This window comes from Vipera berus (genome assembly GCF_964194415.1).
Source record: "Vipera berus genome assembly, chromosome: 11".
Lineage (NCBI taxonomy): Eukaryota > Metazoa > Chordata > Lepidosauria > Squamata > Viperidae > Vipera > Vipera berus.
In genome coordinates, this window is record NC_138214.1 from 10,048,992 (window position 1) to 10,069,681 (window position 20,690).

Genomic DNA, 20,690 nt, shown 5'->3' on the forward strand with positions numbered 1-20,690 from the left:
CGAATCCCGAGTGCCGCATAGCAGAGTGAGCGCCTGTTACTCATCCCAGCTTCTGCCAACCTAACGGTTCGAAAGCACGTAAAAAAATGCAAGTAGAAAAATAGGGACCACTACGGTGGGAAGGTAACAGCCTTCCGTGCGCCTTTGGCATCTAGTCATGCCGGCCACATGACCACGGAGACGTCCTCGGACAAGCGCTGGCTCTTTGGCTTTGAAACGGATATGAGCACCGGCCCCTAGAGTCGGAAACGACTAGCACGTGTGTGCGGGGAAGCCTTTACCTTTTTTTATCTGTGTATCTATCTGTGTAAAGAAAGCAGCAGGACGCAGTTTTGCTACTGAAGACAAGGTAGCACTAGCCCCCTTCACATTTATTAACTACAATATCAAGTCACATTGGTGGCAAGAAGTAGGGCTGGCGGACAGGCCAGTTTGCATTCCCAGGTATGATTGTATTCTTGCATTTGGCAAAGTCCATGAGCCACAGATTTAGTTTAAACAAGTTCCTTCATCCAAAAACAACCCTAACCCCCCCACCCCACCCCACCCAAAAATGGACAGTAGAAAAGACTTGTACAAAAGCGGAAAAGTCAGTTTTAGTATCAAGCATTAACGACCATGAGGGAACGAAACGCTTCCAAGTGCATTTTTAGCCGGCAAAGGTGATGCTACTACCCACACTAAAACTTGCCAAGCGAAGGAAAGAGAAGGAAGAGAGCAAACGGGTAAGTAAAGACCTCACTGCAGGGGTGGACATCAGCCTGCAGGCAACAGCACATAAAACAGTCTTGGAGGAAATGGGGGAATCAAGCTTTAAGACATTCTCCTGTGACAGACGATGCACTAGCTATTTTTTATTATTATTATTTTTTTAAAAAAACCCTTCAACTTTTATAATAATAAAAGTAGTGAAGATACCTGTTCGGGACAAGTAAAAAAACAAAAAAAAATCCTCTGAATTTCCTAGAAAAGTTAAGTTACACCAAGTGATATTAAAAAAAAACAAAAACCCAGTCACTGCTAATCAATTCTGTTTACCTTATCTAGCTGCCTTTTGCACAGAAAGAAAAAATCCCAGACTCAAAAATGTCTCGTCGCCACAGGAGTCTATCCCACACTCTTCTCCTTCCGTGCGTGTACCATGAACGGACCTTCAGATGTGCCCCTCAGGCCACACCTGTACCTTCAGGTACAAGGGACTGCTGTCATCAAGGCTCAGCAGTCAGACGAGAATAGCAGGACCAACAACAACAAAAAAGCCATCCACGTCCATCATCGTCCAGGCAAAGCAAAGGCAAATATCCAAGTTCTGAAAGACATCATTCCAGTTTGTCAAGCATGGCGGCAATGGAGAGAAACGGAGGCCTAAGCTCGTCCTCCTGCCCAGCCAGCTGGGCTGTTGTCCAGTTCCATTACCCAACAAACAACTCATTGTTCATTATCTGCCTTTTTTTTGGTTTGTTCAATAACATCCATCTTTCCAAGAATCATCCACAGATATGTTGGCCTTTGGATATCTGTTGGGACACATAGGTAGACATTTTACTTAGGACAATGCTTTAATAAACAGTAATCAGAAGACAGGAGTCTTAATGCAGCATTATCTGTCACTAGTCTTATCTATATCTATATATCTATATCTATCTATCTATCTATCTATCTATCTATATAGATAGATATAGATAGATATAGAGATATATATAGATAGATATAGATATAAATATATAGATATATATAGATATAGATATATATTTTTTTAAAAAGCAAGTATCTTCCGCTATTTGTTTTGCCTCACAGTCTGCTAGATGGCTGGGGAATAAAACCAGGTAGGGCAGGGGTCTTCAAACTTGGCAATTTTTAAACTGGCTGAGGAATTCTGGGAGTTGAAGTCCACAAGTCTTAAAGTTGCCAAGTTTGAAGATCTCTGAGGTAGGGTATAAAGTTTTTAAAGGAACAATCCTATAGTTTTATACATGAACCTCAAATTGATAATTACTCTCAATTGCACCTCTGAAATGCCACACGGTGCAATCCTCTGCTCTCCTCCTCAACTGGTCTGAAACTGGGAAAGAGGATGGGGGATTCTTTACAATTAAGGGAAATCTTTCCTGCTTTGAGCTGGCCTCTTTTCTTTGACTTGCTCGACTGGCTCGTTTCTTCTAGCAATCTGGGGGCTGGAAAAGGCACTTGAGATCAAGGCTGTTGGCAAAGTCAGGCAGGCAAAGCAGCAGTCAGGTTTTAGATTGCAATCAAAATACAGATAGTCCTCGATTTACGGCCACAATTCCCGAGTCCAACATTTCTGCTGCTAAGTGGAGTTTTTACCCCATTTTACAACCTTCCTTGCCACGGCTGATAAGTGAATCACTGCAGTTGTCAAGTTAGTAACCACGGGTTGTTAAGCCAATCCGGCTTCCCCACTGATTTTGCTTGTCACAAAGTTGCAAAGGGTGAGGATCCCTGCAACTGTCGTAAATATGAATCGGTTGCCGAGCACGTAAATTTCGATCGCGTGACCAGGGAGATGCTGCAATGGTGTGAAGGTGTGAAAAATGGTCACAAAGTCACTTTTTCCAGTGCCACTGTTAACTTTAAATCATCGCTAAACGAACTGTTGTAAGTCAAGGACTCCCTGCATGAGCTTTTAGGACTCACCGCTTGGCTGGCTGGCTCAACCTGCTCTTCAGAGTGGATGCTCCTGCAACTGATGCTTTGTTTTTAGGAAGAGAGCTTTTTGCTCCGGCGGCCATACTATTGCTTCGGTACACTGAACTGCCATTACTGGAAGCACCTGGATTCAGTGTGGAAGGCTGTAGTTTTCGGACTCGGCCAGCTGGACTGGCATATCCAGCAGCTCTAACTGGCTGCCGTGGGGTTAGGAGAGCATTGGCACAGGGGCCAGCTTTCACGGGCTGTCGAACTGTCAGGGGGGACTGCCCAGCGCTGGAGGAATAGCGGAGCTTATTCGGAGTCAGACCTTAAAGCAGAAGGGAGGGAAATATTAACGACTATATTAACAATATTAACAACTATAAAATGTGGGTCTATTTGGAGAGCATATCCAAAAGGGATCAGGAGGATCAGGGTAAAGTTCTCGGGCCGATTCACACGGCTGAAGCCAACCCAGGCCATAGAAGGCTAGAGAAGTCGAACTGTCACTTGAATCCACAAATTAAAAAGATAACTCTTAAGGGGGGGCGTTTCTTAACCGAGAGAGCCAGCTTTTTCCGAAGACTCTTTCCGTGGTCATGTGGTCAGCATGACTAGACGCCGAGGCGCACGGGACACTATTATTTTCCCACTGAAGTTGTACCCATTTATCTACTGGGTACAACACTGGCATGCTTTCAAACTGCTAGAAGGGCACCACAAATTAAATCAGTAGCCAATGCATTTGGCAAAACGCCTAGTGCTAAGACTCCTATGATAACAAATGAACCTGCCGTATTTTGGACAGCTGAAACGTATGAATAATCTTCAAGGGCAGCTCTATGTAGAACCCATTAGAACAGGAGTCTTCAAACCTGGCAACTTTAAGACTTGTGGACTTCAACTCCCAGAATTCAAATCCCAGAATCCCTTGGCTGGCTGAGGAATTCTGGGAGTTGAAGTCCACAAGTCTTAAAGTTGCCAGGTTTGAAGACCCCTGCATTAGAATAACCCAACTGAGACTTCTACATGAAGAATGATTGTGATCTGGCACACTTCTTTAGAGAAGGCCCAGCTGATTTCTCAGATGAAGTTGTGAAAGGGACTTCTGGTTAAGTCTGGTTAAGAACTTAAAACAAAGAGGGATCCCACAGAACTTCCAAACTTAAAACTATTATTTCAGGATTATTATTTCAAGCTAAGATCTCTCAAACGCCATTGTTTCTATTCTGATAATCACACCAACTGAAATGTCATGGGACAGTTTCAGGAGAAGCCGACTTACTGGTGGATTCCTGATGGATTCTAGACAGCCGACTACTGGGAATCTGTAAATCTGAGTCCAGGCTACGGCTATTTCTCACTGACTCCAAAGATCGCAGGCCGGTCCTAGCCAGATTAGGCATACTGTGACGCAGTTCCTCTGTAAATGATAACGTAACAAAGAATAAAAAACCCAACTGTTGCTTTTGATTCCAAAAAACCCAGCGAGATTCAGAAACGATAGCACGCACCTTCGTTCGAAGAATACTTTAGTCTATCTTGCATCGGGCTCTGCACTGTCCTCCGGGGGGCCCGAATTCGGCTATTTGTGGCCCTCCCGTAATCTGTGTTTGTGGAGGGAGACTGGCATCGCGGTGAGTTGAGTGGGGATGGAGAGTATCTGTGGTTGCTGTGGTAGGGGAAAGAGCAGTCGTCATCCTCATCTTCCAAGCTGTACGTGTCAAAATCCTGGTCACTGTAGGTGCCTCTGCGCAAGGAATGTAAGGAGGCGCTGGAACTGCGGCGGGAGACGGAGGCTGAGCTGGAGGCACAATCCTGACGAAGACCTGAAGGACGGCCATGGCCACAGAAGACACAGTTACATCTCGATCGTATTGTTTAGCATACCTGCAATACTGTTTTAATATTTCCCACCAAAGGGCTAGCAAAGCAAACAAGAAAGCAACCACATCAGACTTGTACCCAAGATAAATGAAACCTACACGAGGCAACGGCAGTATTTTCGGCTTGTGGTCTCAATTAATTTTAAAGGCACCAAAGTGAGGGTTGCAATCTAGCTTTCACATCTCTGCAGACAAGTAGTTTACGTTTATTTCAGCACTCATAACCACTATCTGAATTTTGGGGCAGAGTAACAATCCGGAGAGCTTTGCTAGTGACAGCATATTGTAAATCCACAGGGCCTCCCTCAGATGTTTAGGCAAACGTCAGCATGTCAACTTTTTCATTGGACAACTTTTTCATTTTACACCTTTAGCTTTGATACAATATACCCAGCTATAAATGATCTGTTTACCAGAAACATAGTGGGATATTGTAGTTCAGGGGTCCCCAACTCCCGGTCCGTGGACCGGTACCAGACCGTGGCATGCCAGCAACCGGTCCACACAAATAACCAAAGCCCCGTCCGTGGGATGTAGGAAGCACACAAAACCACGCACTCTCTGGTCCACAGAAAAAACTCTCTCTATGGAACCGGTCCCTGGTGCCCAAAAGGTTGAGGACCTCTGTTGTAGTTCTTTCACAAAGGTGCAGTTTCAAGGCTAAATGATCCTTGATGAGATACTCTTAACATAACCTGCTCCAAAAGCAAGACTTTTTTTTTGCTTCCCCAGACTGTTAAGCTATGCTGGAATACACATGTACTTCAGAAGCAGTTGCAATGAGTTCAAGAGTAGGTGCTTCTAGACAGACACAGCCAAAGCAGCAACAGACGTGTTTCTTCATATCATTCAATAGGGGCATCTAATTTACTAGCAGGGACACCCAATTACCCACCTAAGAAACTATCTGTCTGTACTCTTGTGCTGTCAGAATGAGAGAAAATTCAGTAAGTGGGGAAAATAATATTCTGTATTATTGTTTCTAAAAAAAAAATCCTTCCTGCGGTAGGTGAGGTAGCCTTTATGTAGAGACAGAAATACTGCAAATTGCTTTCACGTACTTTCTTCCTGTAGGCGGGCCATAACTTGCACGTCAGTCAAGTCTTGCAGTTTGTAGCCCATTGAAATCGAGTCGTCTGAGGTGCTAAGTTCACTATCGACAGAAGACTGAGAGCTTAAAGCTGAATGCACGTTCAAGTAACCTTCGAAAGTGGTGGGAGAGAAGGAAAAAGGAGGCGAGGGTGAGGAAGCTGCAGATATAATTTTAAAATACACAGCTGTACAAGCACTGTCGCAGTACGCTTTTTTTCCCCAGTTTTGTACTTAAACACCCTTACAAGGTAAGCAAATTTATCATAAGGATTACCAGCAACGATTTCAAAGCGAGAGAGTTCTTTCAGTATTCAGTACGGAGGAAAGCTTATCCTGTGATGTATGGTAACTATAGAATTCTGTTATTAAAATCATCATTTCAGTTAAATCTTCCCTATTCAAATGTCCCAGATGAGTGGGCATCACTCCAAGCTCCCTCTTACAAACCTCTGGCAACTCTGTTTCTGTGACGTGCAGGGAAAGAAAAGGATCATGGCATGTAAAATAGTTTGGATGAAGCCACAGAAAGCCATCAAAACGAGGTCAAACGTGAACAACATCATTCCCTATTGCACCAGAAACACAAAACTATGAGCGAAGTGTTTGTGAATGCAAAGTCAACTTACTTTATCAGCTACAAAGCAATTCTAGTTTTTAAAGTGCGAGTGAAGGGGTTCCCTAAGAGCATGTGGCTGAAGATATGAGTCATCATCCGCTACTAAAGAAGAGCACACATGCCAATATTAACATGTGTCGGCTTTACTGGATCATCAGTTCTTCATGTTTCAGACCACCTTAGATTATATCAGTCAAGGCGACTCTCCATTTTCTGCTGCGGCTGGATTAGGATTTTTGAAAAATTAATCTTTTCAAATTCATAGTGTGAATTTAAGATAATGCCCGAGCCTGCCACAAAACATATTGTTTTTGGTGTGAATACTTCAGAGAAAAGCCAGGTTATTTAAAACAAAATAGGCAAGACAAGAGAACCAGACATTTTGGACACCAAGTTGTACTGTAAACATGTTACTATTTCACAACTGATTTGTTTCTAGCCTTCCCCTCAATATACTTTATAGGTCATTTTGACATAAAGAAGAGGGGGGGGGGACATTGTTTGCTCGGCTGTCGAGAGCAGATTCTTATTATCAGACAAGCAGGCTACTTATTTACAAAGTCCTGGACACGTTCAAAGAAGCAGTCGTTTAGTCATTAATGAAGAACCTAAGCTAATTATATGGCAAGACTCATATGTGTTTAAGCAGGATAAGCATTCGTGACTAACCACAGCAATCTTAATTCCCTTCTAAGCAGCACTCTCATGTTTGTTACTCAGAAAGCAATTAAAATGACCAAAACAGTGTAGGATCAAACAAGGGAGGATACCATTCTCAGAGTACGGATGGTTTTCAAAAGTAAATTCATAGAAAACAAGGGAAGCAGGTCAAAACTTAGGTACAGGAAAGAAAAAAAGACTTTAAACATTGACCTTACTGCCATTCCAATCTGCAGTGAGGACTCTCCACTTAATAGTCATTGGAGAGATAAAACTCTTGCTCTTTTCAATGGGAGCTTCCCTTCCAAAACAAATAACCATGTGGAAAGGTAATAATCCAGAAGCTAACCAAGAGCAAAAAGTTAAAACTGCCACACTGCAGCCCCAATCTCTCTCTGCAGTTAATCCTGTCCAATTGCTGCAATTGATTTATTTGAAGTCATACAAACAACTGCTAATTGTATAAATAAGAGAAGCAAACTGCAACAGCAACCTGTCTGGATAAAACTCTGTAGAGAAACGTTTCTCAATCTTGGCAACGTTAAGACTTGTGGACTTCAGCTCCCAGAATCCCCCAGCCAGCTTTGCTGTACAGTATCTGAAATTGCACTTAGTTGGCAGCAAAATATAAGATCTGAAAGCAAAGTCGGTAAGGATTTTTTCTCCCTGTTCCCTAATTGATTAATTTCATTGGTGGCTCCATCAAGTGGAAGGAGACTTTCCAGTTCAGCAAAAAAAAATAATTTTCACATGACTGAAATCAAAATCATGAGAAAGGTCTGCAAAGGAAAGAGACGTCAAATTTCTGTCTTGCAACGCAAGAGTATCCAATTAAAAGCTGCCTGGTATGTAGGCAGTTGCTACATGTAGCTTTTTCATTAGCTGCACTTTGAGAATACTATATAATTCACTAATGTACTAAAAATGAAAAATGGTATTTTTAATTTCACTCATTGCCCTGAAAGGATTGTTACATAATTCTCAAATAATCGGTCTAAATAGAAAGAACATTTAGAATGTAATTTCTGTACTGCTATTTGACACAGAATTGGCTGCAAACCAGATAAATTGGGTAGAGTTTCTGTGACTGAAAGGAAAGAGGAAAGGATTATTAGGTATTCCAGTAATAAAAGACAAAAATAATCCAAGAAGTTAGTATTATAGCCTCCACTTGAAAAGGGCAATTCAGTATTGTCTTTCATTAGAATTTAAGATGTCAGTAATTTAGTCTTAATAGGTTTTCTCTTCTCCACCCCAAATGTCAAAGGAATATTTAGGAAATGGTATTTTATTTGTCCATATTTTAAAAAATTAAGCATGCAATAAGTGATTGGCTTTTAAATGCTGGTTCTAAAGGCAAATCAACCTTCTGTACAGCAACGCGAACTAGCTGAGCTTTGCAAGCGGTTTCAGCTTCTGTCTCCAAGGCATGCTGGAAAACTTCAGACGAAGCAGACAAAAAAATGTGTAGGTCTATTTATTGTAGACTTAGGACTATAAGCTAATTCTCACCAACCGTGGGAGAATACATATAAATACAAGTTAAAACATTTTCACACACATAAAGCAACAGAAGAATGCCATGCTAAAGAGGACTCTCCATTTTCCTAAGGGATAATCAAACGCCCTGGGCCTGAAGGAGATGGGCCAGACAATGGACATTTATCACAAAAATAACAGACCTTTTTTGGGGGGGGAAGCCCAAATTAGCACAAAGAAGCAAGACAATTTAAATAACAAGCTTTCTGGAAGCATTAGGTGAAGAAGCTCTTAGATCATCACATTAAACTGTACAAAGCAAACGTGTCCTCCCTCTGCATGCATTTCCCATGTCCATTCCTCTGAAAGTACCCCAGATGCCATGCCATACCTGAGCTACCGCAAGTTAGTAGTGCTTTGTTAGTTGATTTGTAGTGCCCAGGAGAGTTTAGTGCATTGCTACAGGACCCTGGGTCTGTATTCAAGTTATGCACACTTGGAGACGCCAATGGACTGCAATACAGGGATTTCCACCTACTGGCTAGAGGAAGATACAAAAATGCCATGAATTGTTACATTAAACACAGATACTCAGATGAGGAGAGAGAGAGAGAGAGGTCAAACCACATCTGCATGCATTACATGCCAGACACACTCACCCCCTGAGTCATGATACAAACCAACAAATTCAATTTCCAATTATGGCTGACAGATTAATCTCTGGAATTAAAGCAAATGAAGACAATCCTTAGTTCTCCGTGGGATATTCTCTTCCTGTCTTAACATCTGCAGGTGTCAGACTAATATATATGCTGCTGTTGTGTGAATTTACAGTGTTGACCTTGGACAAACTTGAGCCGGTTTGAAGTGCTAAAGGGAACTCTGAAAGATGAGCTGGGGTTCTTCTCCAGAGTTTCCCAAATAACAGACAGGCTAGATGAGAAGATATCCAATATTGTGGCATTTCTCTCCAATGAAGAAATGCGTAGTTTGCCATCTCTCATCCTAGAATGTGGACGTACGTAAGATGTAAGTTTCCCGGTTGGACAATCTTAAGAGATACTAATACTATGTGTCAAAAAATTTCAATGTGTATCAGGTTTCTGGAGTTATCAAGGACCGATACAGGTAGTGTGATCTAATGAAAATATTATCTAGTGGGAAAACTATTCTGGGCCCATTTCTCAAAATGCTTCTTTAATTTAGTTTGCATGATGGAACTGTAGAACTGTAGCATCAAGAACAACAACAAAAAAAAACAACCTTGGCACAGAACTATTAAAACCAAATAAAGATTTCCCATCATTATCTAGGGCTGAGATAAGACTGAAAAATCAAAAAGGAGTGGCATTATTTATGAAAAACAATCCTTTTATTCTGAGCTACACTGTCCTCATATTCTAGCAGGGGTTGAGAAGTTTAATTTGTTGACAAACCTGCTAATGTGCTTAAGTTGTTACAATGTTCAACTTAACACACTTTGGAAAAAAATAATAGTATTTAGCTAGCAGAATGTTTCTGTTTTCCCTGAGAATGTAATGGGATTCCAGATGACAAAATCAAGTTTTCAAGCAAAATCTCTCCAAAACCATTCTTCGGTTTACTATATTAACATTTTTCCACAGTAGCAAGAAACTCAGAGGGCAGCAACTTAAAATAAACTTTTTACATTTTTAATGCCATGTGCCAGCTAGTAAATGTTTATATGTCTGTATGTCCCTAAAACATATTAAGTTACATTTTGGGGGAAAAGGACTATTTGAAATGAAACAGTACAACATAAAAAACATTTGAAAGAAAAGTATTTCCTTTAAGGTTTGCAAAATATATATTCTAAAAAGATTATCCCAAGATGCCTTAATATCCTCCGAGGGCAAAGGACATTCCCCAACTAGGTCTTCCAGTCCAAAGGATCACATAACTTTTCTAACTAAGGGCAAATTTAGAAGCAGGCACAAAAAACTGTGATTTGGGGCTTGTCACAACTCAATCCATCTCAGAGAAGTTGTCAGGGGAGAGAAAATAGGAGGCTATCTTGAGTTGTACAAAATATAGGCTATCTTGAGTTGTACAAAATAAAGGCAGGATATAAATCTAATAATCATAACCATGATTAGCTCCGTGATATCCCACATAAACACTAGGCTTAATGTAACTGGGTTTGGACTGCATCGAGCAAATGCAAAAACGCAAAACCAAAATGGCCCCAATTTCAAGGTGTTATTACCGCTCTTGTGATCCAATTCATTTTTCTCAAGTCTTCCCCATATCTCCACTGTGCCAAGTTCTTTAAAAGTGCAACGGTAACAAATCAATCTACTAGCATGCTCAGTGACCAATTAAGGGCTTTCAAGGCAAATCATAGGCCTACCTTGGTCAAGTCTGCTGATGAGGGTACGGCAAGCGGCCTCAGTCTCAGGACTAGGGTGATCCAATACCTGTCTACACCACTTCAGGGGAGATTCCTTTTTATCCGTGGGTGGGTTTCTTGGAGAAATATACAGCCTGAAGTGGAAAGGTAAAAAGTTTAACTTGACAGCTTGATGGAAGCAACTATTTCAGTATCTCTATGCTTCCATTAGGGACGCGATGGACGCGATGGTCGGCAGTTTGGCGGGTCGAATCCCGAGTGCCGCGTAACAGAGTGAGCGTCTGTTACTCGTCCCAGCTTCTGCCAACCTAGCAGTTGGAAAGCACGTAAAAATGCAAGTAGAAAAATAGGGACCACTCCGGTAGGAAGGTAACAGCGTTCCGTGCGCCTTTGGCGTCTAGTCATGCCGGCCACATGACCACGGAGACATCTTCGGACAAGCGCTGGCTCTTCGGCTTTGAAACGGAGATGAGCACCGGCCCCTAGAGTCGGAAACGACTAGCACGCATTTGCGGGGGAACCTTTACCTTTATGCTTCCATTAGTATTTTATCAACAAAGGTCTAATGTTACAGCAAATAAAGAACAAGTATTTCTCTTTTTTAACTATTTGGGGGGGTCAGACAAATTGCTTCTATTTTTAAGATGGATCCAAATTTCATTATTCATCCGAATGATGAAATTATCTATCATACTGTACTTTCTCGTAAGTCTGTTTAATTTTCTCACATACGGGTAGTCCTCGACGTACGACCACAATTGAGCCCAACATTTCTGTTGTTAAATGAGACATTTCTTAAGTGAGTTTTGCTCCATTTTACGACCTTGCTTGCCACAGTTGTTAAAAGTGAATCATTGCAGTTGTTAAGTTATTAACACGGTATTGACTTTGCTTGTCAGAAGGTTACAAAAGGTGATTACATGATCCCAGGCCACTGTGTCTGTGATAAGTGTGAGTCAGTTGCCAAGCGTGTGAATTTTGATCACGTGACCACGGGGATGCTGCAGTGGTCACAAGTATGAAAAACGGTCATTAGTCGCTTTTTCCAGTGCCATCGTAACTTTGAATGGTCACTAAATGAACTGTTGCAAGTCAAGGAGTACCTGTACATAATTGTTTTGCTAAGGAAATAATGAATTAACACAAATTGACATTTGTGTAAAACAAACAATGGTTGCGTAGTAACAATGTAACATCACTTCAGTTCTTTTCAAGATCCAGAGTACGCTACTTAGGTAAATATAATACTTGCAATTTTCACAAAAGTAGTCCAAGCGATTTATCCTCCAAATTATCTCATATCAGTTAATTATAACTGTGAATCTCTATAGCAGAGCTTATTTTTTAAAACAATCGTTTTTTAAAAAAAACGTTCAGCTCCATCTCCTTTTTTCAAGTATAGCCCCCTTCCAACTTACAGCAAACATCTTCCACTGGGCAGAAAAAAAATATCCAATAATCCAGTCCTTTCTTTCATCTAATCTAATTATGTCTTCAATAATAAGCTTAAGGAATGGTTACTTAAAGAATTGTTGCTTAAGGTGACCTTACATCTTACATTTTGCTATGTGTACAGATAAAACTCCCCTTCATGGATTACTGCCTTGTCGTGGCGAAGGGGCTTGCGTAATTCAATGAAGCTATGAGCTATGCCGTGAAGGGCCACCCAAGACGGAAAGGTCATAGCAGAGAGTTCTGACAAAACGTGATCCACTGGAGAAGGAAATGGCAACCCACTCCAGTATCTTTGCCATGAAAACCCTATGGACAGTACCAAAAGGCAAAACGATATGACGCTGGAAGATGAGCCCCTCAGGTCGGAAGGCGTCCAATATGCTACTGGGGAAGAGCAGAGGGCTAGTACTAGTAGCGCCAGAAAGAATGAAGCGACTGGGCCAAAGCCGAAAGGACGCTCAGCTGTGGATATGTCTGGTGGTGAAAGGAAAGTCCGATGCTGTAAAGATTCTTTCTCCATAGGAACCTGGAATGTAAGATCCATGAATCAAGGAAAGCTGGACGTGGTCAAACAAGAGATGACAAGACTAAACATTGACATCTTAGGTATCAGCGAACTAAAATGGACAGGAATGGGTGAATTTAATTCAGACGACCATCAGGTATACTACTGCGGGCAAGAATCCCTCAGAAGAAATGGAGTAGCCTTCATAGTCAATAAAAAAGTAGGAAAAGCAATACTGGGATACAACCCTCAAAATGACAGAATGATCTCAGTTCGAATCCAAGGCAAACCATTCAATATCACAGTAGTCCAAGTCTATGCCCCAACCACCAGTGCTGAAGAGGATGAAATTGACCGGTTCTATGAAGCCCTACAGCACCTTATAGAACTAACACCCAAAAATGATGTCCTTATCATCATGGGAGATTGGAATGCTAAAGTAGGAAGCCAAAAGATAACTGGAATAACAGGCAAGTTTGGCCTTGGAGTACAAAATGAAGCAGGGCACAGGCTGATAGAATTTTGTCAAGAGAATACGATGGTCATAGCAAACACTCTTTTCCAACAACCCAAGAGACGGCTTTACACATGGACATCACCAGACGGTCAACACAGAAATCAGATTGACTATATGCTCTGCAGCCAAAGATGGAGAAGCTCTATACAGTCAGTAAAAACAAGACCAGGAGCTGACTGTGGCTCAGACCATGAGCTTCTTGTTGCAAAGTTTAGGCTTAAATTAAAGAAAGTAGGGAAAAGCGCTAGGCCAGTCAGGTATGAATTAAATCATATCCCTGTTGAATATACAGTAGAGGTGACAAATAGATTTAAGGAATTAGATCTGATAGACAGAGTGCCTGAAGAACTATGGACAGAGGTTCGCAACATTGTACAACAGGTAGCAACCAAAACCATCCCAAAGAAAAAGAAATGCAAGAAAGCAAAATGGCTGTCTGAGGAAGCTTTGCAAATAGCTGAGGAAAGGAGGGAAGCGAAAGGCAAGGGAGAAAAAGAAAGATACGCCCAATTAAATGCAGAATTCCAAAGAATAGCTAGAAGAGATAAGAATGCCTTCTTAAATGAACAATGCAAAGAAATAGAAAAAAACAATAGAATAGGGAGGACCAGAGATCTTTTCAAGAAAATTGGAGAGATGAAGGGAACGTTTCATGCAAAAATGGGCATGATAAAGGACCAAAATGGCAGGGACCTAACAGAGGCAGAAGAGATTAAGAAGAGGTGGCAAAATTACACAGAAGAACTATACAAGAATGAGCTTAATGTCCCTGATAATCACAATGAGGTGGTCACTGAGCTCGAGCCAGACATCCTAGAATGTGAAGTGAAGTGGGCCTTAGAAAAGCTGAGCAACAACAAAGCTAGTGGAGGTGACAGTATTCCAGCTGAGCTATTCAAAATCTTAAAAGACGATGCAGTAAAAGTGCTTCACTCAATTTGCCAGCAAATTTGGAAAACTCAACAGTGGCCACAGGATTGGAAAAGATCAGTTTACATTCCAATTCCAAAGAAAGGCAGTGCCAAAGAATGTTCAAACTATCGCACCATTGCACTCATTTCTCATGCTAGTAAAGTTATGCTTAAAATTCTACAAGCTAGACTCCAGCAGTATGTGGATCGAGAACTACCAGAAGTACAGGCAGGATTTCGAAGAGGCAGAGGAACTAGAGATCAAATTGCTAACATACGCTGGATCATGGAGAAAGCTAGAGAGTTCCAGAAAAACATCTACTTCTGCTTCATTGACTATGCTAAAGCCTTTGATTGTGTGGATCATAACAAACTCTGGCAAGTCCTTAAAGAGATGGGCATACCAGACCATCTTATTTGTCTCTTGAGAAACCTATATGCAGGCCAAGAAGCAACAGTGAGAACTGGACACGGAACCACTGATTGGTTCAAAATTGGGAAAGGAGTCCGGCAAGGCTGTATACTGTCGCCTTGCCTATTTAACTTATATGCAGAGCACATCATGAGAAAGGCAGGGCTAGATGAATCAAAAGTTGGAATTAAGATTGCCGGAAGAAACATCAACAACCTAAGATATGCAGATGATACCACTCTAATGGCAGAAAGTGAAGAGGAACTAAAGAGCCTCTTGTTGCGAGTGAAGAAGGAGAGTGCAAAACTTGGGTTGAAACTAAACATTAAGAAAACCAAGATCATGGCATCTGGCCCTCTCAATTCCTGGCAAATAGATGGGGAAGAAATGGAGGTAGTGACAGATTTTATTTTCCTGGGCTCCAAGATCACTGCAGATGGGGACTGTAGCCAAGAAATAAAAAGACGCTTGCTCCTGGGGAGGAAAGCCATGGCAAATCTAGACAGCACACTAAAAAGCAGAGACATCACCCTGTCAACAAAAGTGCGTATAGTCAAGGCTATGGTCTTCCCAGTTGCAATGTATGGCAGTGAAAGCTGGACCATAAGAAAGGCTGAACGCCAAAGAATTGAAGCCTTTGAACTATGGTGCTGGAGAAGACTCCTGCGAGTCCCTTGGACTGCAAGGCGATCAAACCGGTCAGTCCTAGAGGAGATCAACCCTGACTGCTCTTTAGAAGGCCAGATCCTGAAGCTAAAACTCAAATACTTTGGCCATCTAATGAGAAGGAAGGACTCACTGGAGAAGAGCCTAATGCTGGGAAAGATTGAGGGCAATAGAAGAAGGGGACGACAGAGAATGAGGTGGCTGGATGGAGTCACTGAAGCAGTAGGCGTGAGCTTAAATGGACTCCAGAAGATGGTAGAGGACAGGAAGGCCTGGAGGAACATTGTCCATAGGGTCGCGATGGGTCGGACACGACTTCGCAACTAACAACAACAACAGATAAAACTATTATGCAAATATCTGTAATACTAATAGAAATACCTTAAGGAACTATATTTGGCAATAGTCTCCACTCCATTTGGCCCTCTCTTATGAGAAAAGTGCCACTCTAAATCGAAATATAGGCTTCCTGGTCTCCCATATATTTTTTTCCTTTCTATTTCTCTTAAACGTTTTAGACCAAGAATTTTTTGGGTTTTTTACAAATCAATCCCCTTTCTTTCACACTGTCCATTTTCCTGTCGCACTGCTCCGTTCAGTGATGTTCAGTTTTTGAGGGCCAGTGGAGCAAAGAGAAACAGAATAATAATCTGCTCTAGAAAATATGACTACAGCCTTATTCCCTCTCAGCATGAATCCTTTAGAGCTACAATATATAATCTCAGAGTACATACCAGCTGTCCTCTTCATCGCTGCCGTTCTCTAACTCTAGCAATTCCACTTCATCCAGAGTTGTTTCATTCAAGAGATCTTCCGCGTTCGTGTTTGCTTCCTTCATTGGCAACGCTGGCTCAACAGCTCTGGCGAAATCTTCTAGCAACACTGTGTGGTTGCAATCCCAACGAGAGACATCGTTTGTGTTGGCCTCGCTGTGCTGCATCTGGGTACCGCTCACAAACTTTGCACCGGAAGGCTCTTTGTCAGATCTTTTTTCACAACTGTGCTGTACTGGGGTCTCCACATCCTTTTTTAAGAACTCACCGCTTTCCTCTGCTTCTGACCTTATTTTGCTCAGGGCCGAGTGCAGGTCTGCCACTATTTGCAACTCCTGCTTATCCATTAACGCATTGATGCTATTATTCATTTCCATGCCATTGAGCCTGGAATTGCAATTATCCACTCCAGCATCAGCTTGGCTCAGCAATTTTGCCTCTGGCACACTTCGCAGGCTTCTAGTTCTCAGCTGCTGATTCTGGAGCTCAAGCCTCCTCACAAGCTCTTGCAATTTCCTCACTTCTTCCAGCTCGGGGCCCACTTGATCAGCCATGGATTCTGCATCAGGACCCATCACTGAATTCTCTGCTGAGCTTCGGCTCAATTCAGTTCCAAGACTGTGGTCTGGCTGAATTATAGTGGTGCTCCCAGGAACGACCATCTTCATGGAACCCCTGAAGAATTTTGCTAAAAAAAAAAAGATATCATAGAAAATGGATATGAAAGAAACCGTGAATACACTTAACTATTGGCTTTCCTATTAATTAAATGTATTGTGTGATGACACAGCAAGAATACCTTAGTGAATCTGAAAGCAATTTATCAGCAGGAACAGTATGTTTTATTTATCCTGGGTATCTTGACATGGCCATGCTTCTTCAGGGTAAGCAATAACTGTTATGACTGCTATAAGATACATGACTAATCTGCACCTACAATGTAAGTTGACATTCATAAGGAGGACTTGTAAAGTAAATAATACCCAAATCCAACTGGAGCTGCCCACGTAGAAGCACATTCAACAGAAGCTTTTGTTTGGCAAGGTCATTTATAACCAACACTGCCTTCTGAAATATTACTGATCTTAAAAAAAAAATATCAAACACAAGTCTGTGCGAAAGAAAGGTTCAGAAATTAAAGAGCTGAAAGATAAACATATTACTGCAGTTCCATATGGTGGCAGTTAGCAACTGAGCATTTCATTCATTAAGCAGAGACTGTAAAAATGTGGCTCACCCCCATTTACTCAATCATGAATTTCTTCAGGTTTTGATAAGTTTTGATAAGAAATGAAATGAAATCCAGGACCGACAACAGTTTACTGCTTAAGTCCAGAAACCAAATATTTTGCATAGTCTGGGGAATAAGGCAGCCTATACATTATTATAAAACAAATATGACATACATATATCATACTTTGGGAAAGTATCTTTAACACTGAATATTTTAGACTTTACTACAGCTCAACACTCATTTAGAGAATAGTGACACTAGAAAGAGCATATACAGTCTTTTCTTGATTAATTGCAAAGCAAATACATAGAATGATATAAACAAGGGCACTACCAATATTTTATTACCCCACTTTATATGCTATGCACGAAAATGAAGAAAAACAAAAGTAACAAAGGTATTTCTATCATTTCTGTACTAAATAGGACTTTACAAATAATATTATTGGTTATTTAAAACTATTTCTATGTTCAAAGTTTTGTCTTGCAAAACAAAACCACTTTTTAATTTCCTGCATTAAAACTCAAAATATAATTTCAATGCATGTCCCACCTACAAGGCAAAATAGAAAAAAAAAGTCCATCCCCTCATAATATGCAGAAAGTTAAGCATCAATACAAGAAATAATGCTGAATAATTTTGGTTCAAAGAGCAAAGGAGGAGGAAGTATCCTTTCAATAATCTTTCAAATCTAATTTTTAGTCACCAAATGACTATCCTCACAAGAGATTTATCTGAGTTGCAAAAAATATAGTAACCCTATAATCTGAGTCAGATTATATGCATCCATCCGCAAGAAAATAACGTTCTAAAGAATGGGTTTTTCTAAAAGAAAAGAAAAGAAAATTTCTGAGAACAAAACTGTAGCAATTCTCACCAGACATGATAAGCTGTTTTATTGCCACGTATTTTTAAAGACATCAAGACAAAACTATAAGTGGGTCAAATTACACTGCCCTGCCCAGGTTTTAAAGCAGTCTCCTTTCCTTAAATCAATTTACAAGGGAAGGCCAACTAAAAAAAACACAATGAAAACATAACATTGCACTTCACTATTTCTATTTCAAGCAGACTGATGCAATTCAACAAACTTATGCACAAGTATAACAGCAACTGAAAGGGCAGTATTCTAGCCTCCATTACCCATTCCAGAGTAAATTCTTACCAGCACATCTGTCAAACACAGCCACAGCAACAGAACCACCCTGCCCTCATGGGATGACCTCACAGCCCAAGGCATCAGGAGTTGCATGGAGCTGAGGAGGAAAAGGATGTATGCAGGGTCACCACAACAGGGAGGAAAAAAAATACATTAAGAGACTACCTTACCATCAGAAACTGCTTCACACCCCCCTGCAATTAGGGAAGAAGGTGTCCCAATCTGTGTTCTCCAAGGAAAAAAGGACTTGATGTTGCAAAGAGAAAAAGGAGAACACCGGAACAACCTGCCCAGAGAGACACACACACACACCCGAAACACCCCCCAAGTAGGACAAAAGTTCCTCTGAAGAGAAACAGGTGAATGGAGAAGGAAAGAGGACCGATGCTGTCCTTTGGGGAGTCTTTAGGAGGGAGGGCCACGCAGTCCCACCCAAACAGGTGGAGCCTCCTTTATTTCTGAACTCCACCCCTACCTGAGGATGGCTTTTGCAGGGAGAGAGAAGGAGTTCCCACAAAGCAAACCCAGGAATGAGATTGCCCCAAATTAAAGAAAAAGAGGGGAAGATTGGGGGGCGCGACAAGAGAGCTACAAACCACGAACTACCCAGACAGGTTAGTTTTAGCGTACCTCCTCTCTGATAGAAGAGAATTTTGGAAGCTCAGGGCTGAACTGGGGGTGGTGGTGTCCTTGATGTTCTCTGAGCTTGGTGGTTTTCTTGCAGACGTTTCATTACCCAACTAGGCAACCTCATCATTGCCGGAAGAGAGGAGGTTTGAGAAGGATAAGGAGGAGGAGGAGAATGAGGAGGAGGATTATAGGATCCCTGCTCCTCTCTGAGCTTGGTGGTTTTCTTGCAGACGTTTCATTACCCAACTAGGCAACCTCATCGGTGCTAGAAGGGAAGGGGGGGGGGTTTTGCTCACTGGCAGGGCCAGCCATTAGTACATAAACAGAGAGCAAACCCCACTTCCTTTGAGCACCGATGATGTTACCTAATCGGGTAAGGAAACACCTACAGGAAAACCACCAAGCTCAGAGAGCACCAAGGACCCTACATTCGCCTCCCTCCTCCTCCTCTGCAAACCCCTCTCCCTTCTCGCGCTGATCAATGTTACATCTAATGACACACCTGCAAGGAAACAACTCAGCCAGGGGTCTTCAAACTTGGCCCTTTGATGACTTGTGGACTCCAACTCCCAGAATTCCTCAGCCAGCCGAGGAATTCTGGGAGTTGGAGTCCACAAGTCACCTACCATCCGAGGTAGGTAAAATGAGGAACACAGATTGTTGGGGGCAATAAGTTGGCTTTGTAAAAATGCCGCTGGGAGGGGGGGAAAGCCCTAATAAGCAGGCATATACATAGAATGAAGGCTATTGCTAAGCACATCGTGCTTTAGATTGTAAGCCGCCCTGAGTCTTCGGAGAAGGGCGGGATATAAATGGGATTAAAATCAAATTAAAATTAAAAATCAAAGGGCCAAAGTTTGAAGACACCCCCCCCCTGAACTAAGCTCAAAGAGAGCACACCAAGGACCCCACAATCCCCCTCTCTACAAACCCCCCCCTCTCTTCTGGCACTGATGATGATGTTACCCCGTCTGGTCACGAAACGTCTGCCAGAAAACCACCCAGCTCAGAGACCACCCAGGACCCCCCTCAATCCCCCTCTAAAGATACCCCCCACCCACCCTATAGAGCAGGGGTCTTCAAACTTGGCCCTTTGATGACTTGTGAACTTCAACTCCCAGAATTCCTCAGCCAGCATGCTTGGCTGAGGAATTCTGGGAGTTGAAGTCCACAAGTCATCAAAGGGCCAAGTTTGAAGACCCCTGCTAGAGAGAGAGAGAACATGCCAGAATAATGGGGGGCGGCGGCTGAGGACAGCTGCCACAGGCCCTGAAGAGGCAGTCCAGTCAAGCGAGGGGCCGCTTCACCCTGCCCGGCCAGGCCAGGCCCCTTTCAGGGACGCGAGGAGGGCTGGAGGTCGGCCTATCGAGAAGGATGGAGACCGGGGCGGGGGAGTGGGGTGGGGAAGACCCGGGCCTGAAAGTTGGGGGGAAGGGAGTGAGGAAAAACTAGGCCCGACGCCCCGCCTGAGGGGAGTCTGGGTTGGTGGGGGGAGGGGCGGGCGACCTTCGGAGCCCGCGCTCGCCGCTATCTACCTACCTGCCGCCGCCGCCGCCGCCGCCGCGCGCACGCGCAGTCCCAGCCGCCTCTGTTGTTGCCGCGGCTGCTCCCTGGCCCGGCTCCCTCTTCGCCCCGATTGGCCGCCGCGCTAACTTCGGGCCCTCATTTGCATAAG

General features: G+C 42.6%; 1 protein-coding gene across 3 annotated transcripts; it reads right to left on the reverse strand.

Annotated features, from left to right (window-relative positions):
- Positions 1-330: 330 nt before the first annotated feature.
- LOC308673276 (SLAIN motif-containing protein-like) lies at positions 331-20,569 on the reverse strand. Of its 3 annotated transcripts, XM_081336841.1 has the most exons (10): positions 20,555-20,569; positions 18,392-18,482; positions 15,954-16,680; positions 10,754-10,887; positions 8,774-8,923; positions 5,597-5,737; positions 4,164-4,478; positions 3,935-4,072; positions 2,656-2,977; positions 331-1,517 (listed from the first exon to the last, which is right to left on the reverse strand). In XM_081336841.1, the coding sequence occupies exons 3-10, from the start codon at positions 16,658-16,660 to the stop codon at positions 1,463-1,465; spliced, it is 1,962 nt and encodes a 653-aa protein (XP_081192967.1). In that variant the 5' UTR covers positions 16,661-16,680; positions 18,392-18,482; positions 20,555-20,569; the 3' UTR covers positions 331-1,462. The 3 variants fall into 3 exon arrangements, with proteins under 3 accessions (XP_081192967.1, XP_081192968.1, XP_081192966.1); XM_081336842.1 differs by lacking the exons at positions 18,392-18,482; positions 20,555-20,569 and adding an exon at positions 18,556-18,661; XM_081336840.1 differs by lacking the exon at positions 20,555-20,569 and having other exon boundaries at positions 18,392-18,582.
- Between the last annotated feature and the right edge of the window lie 121 nt (positions 20,570-20,690).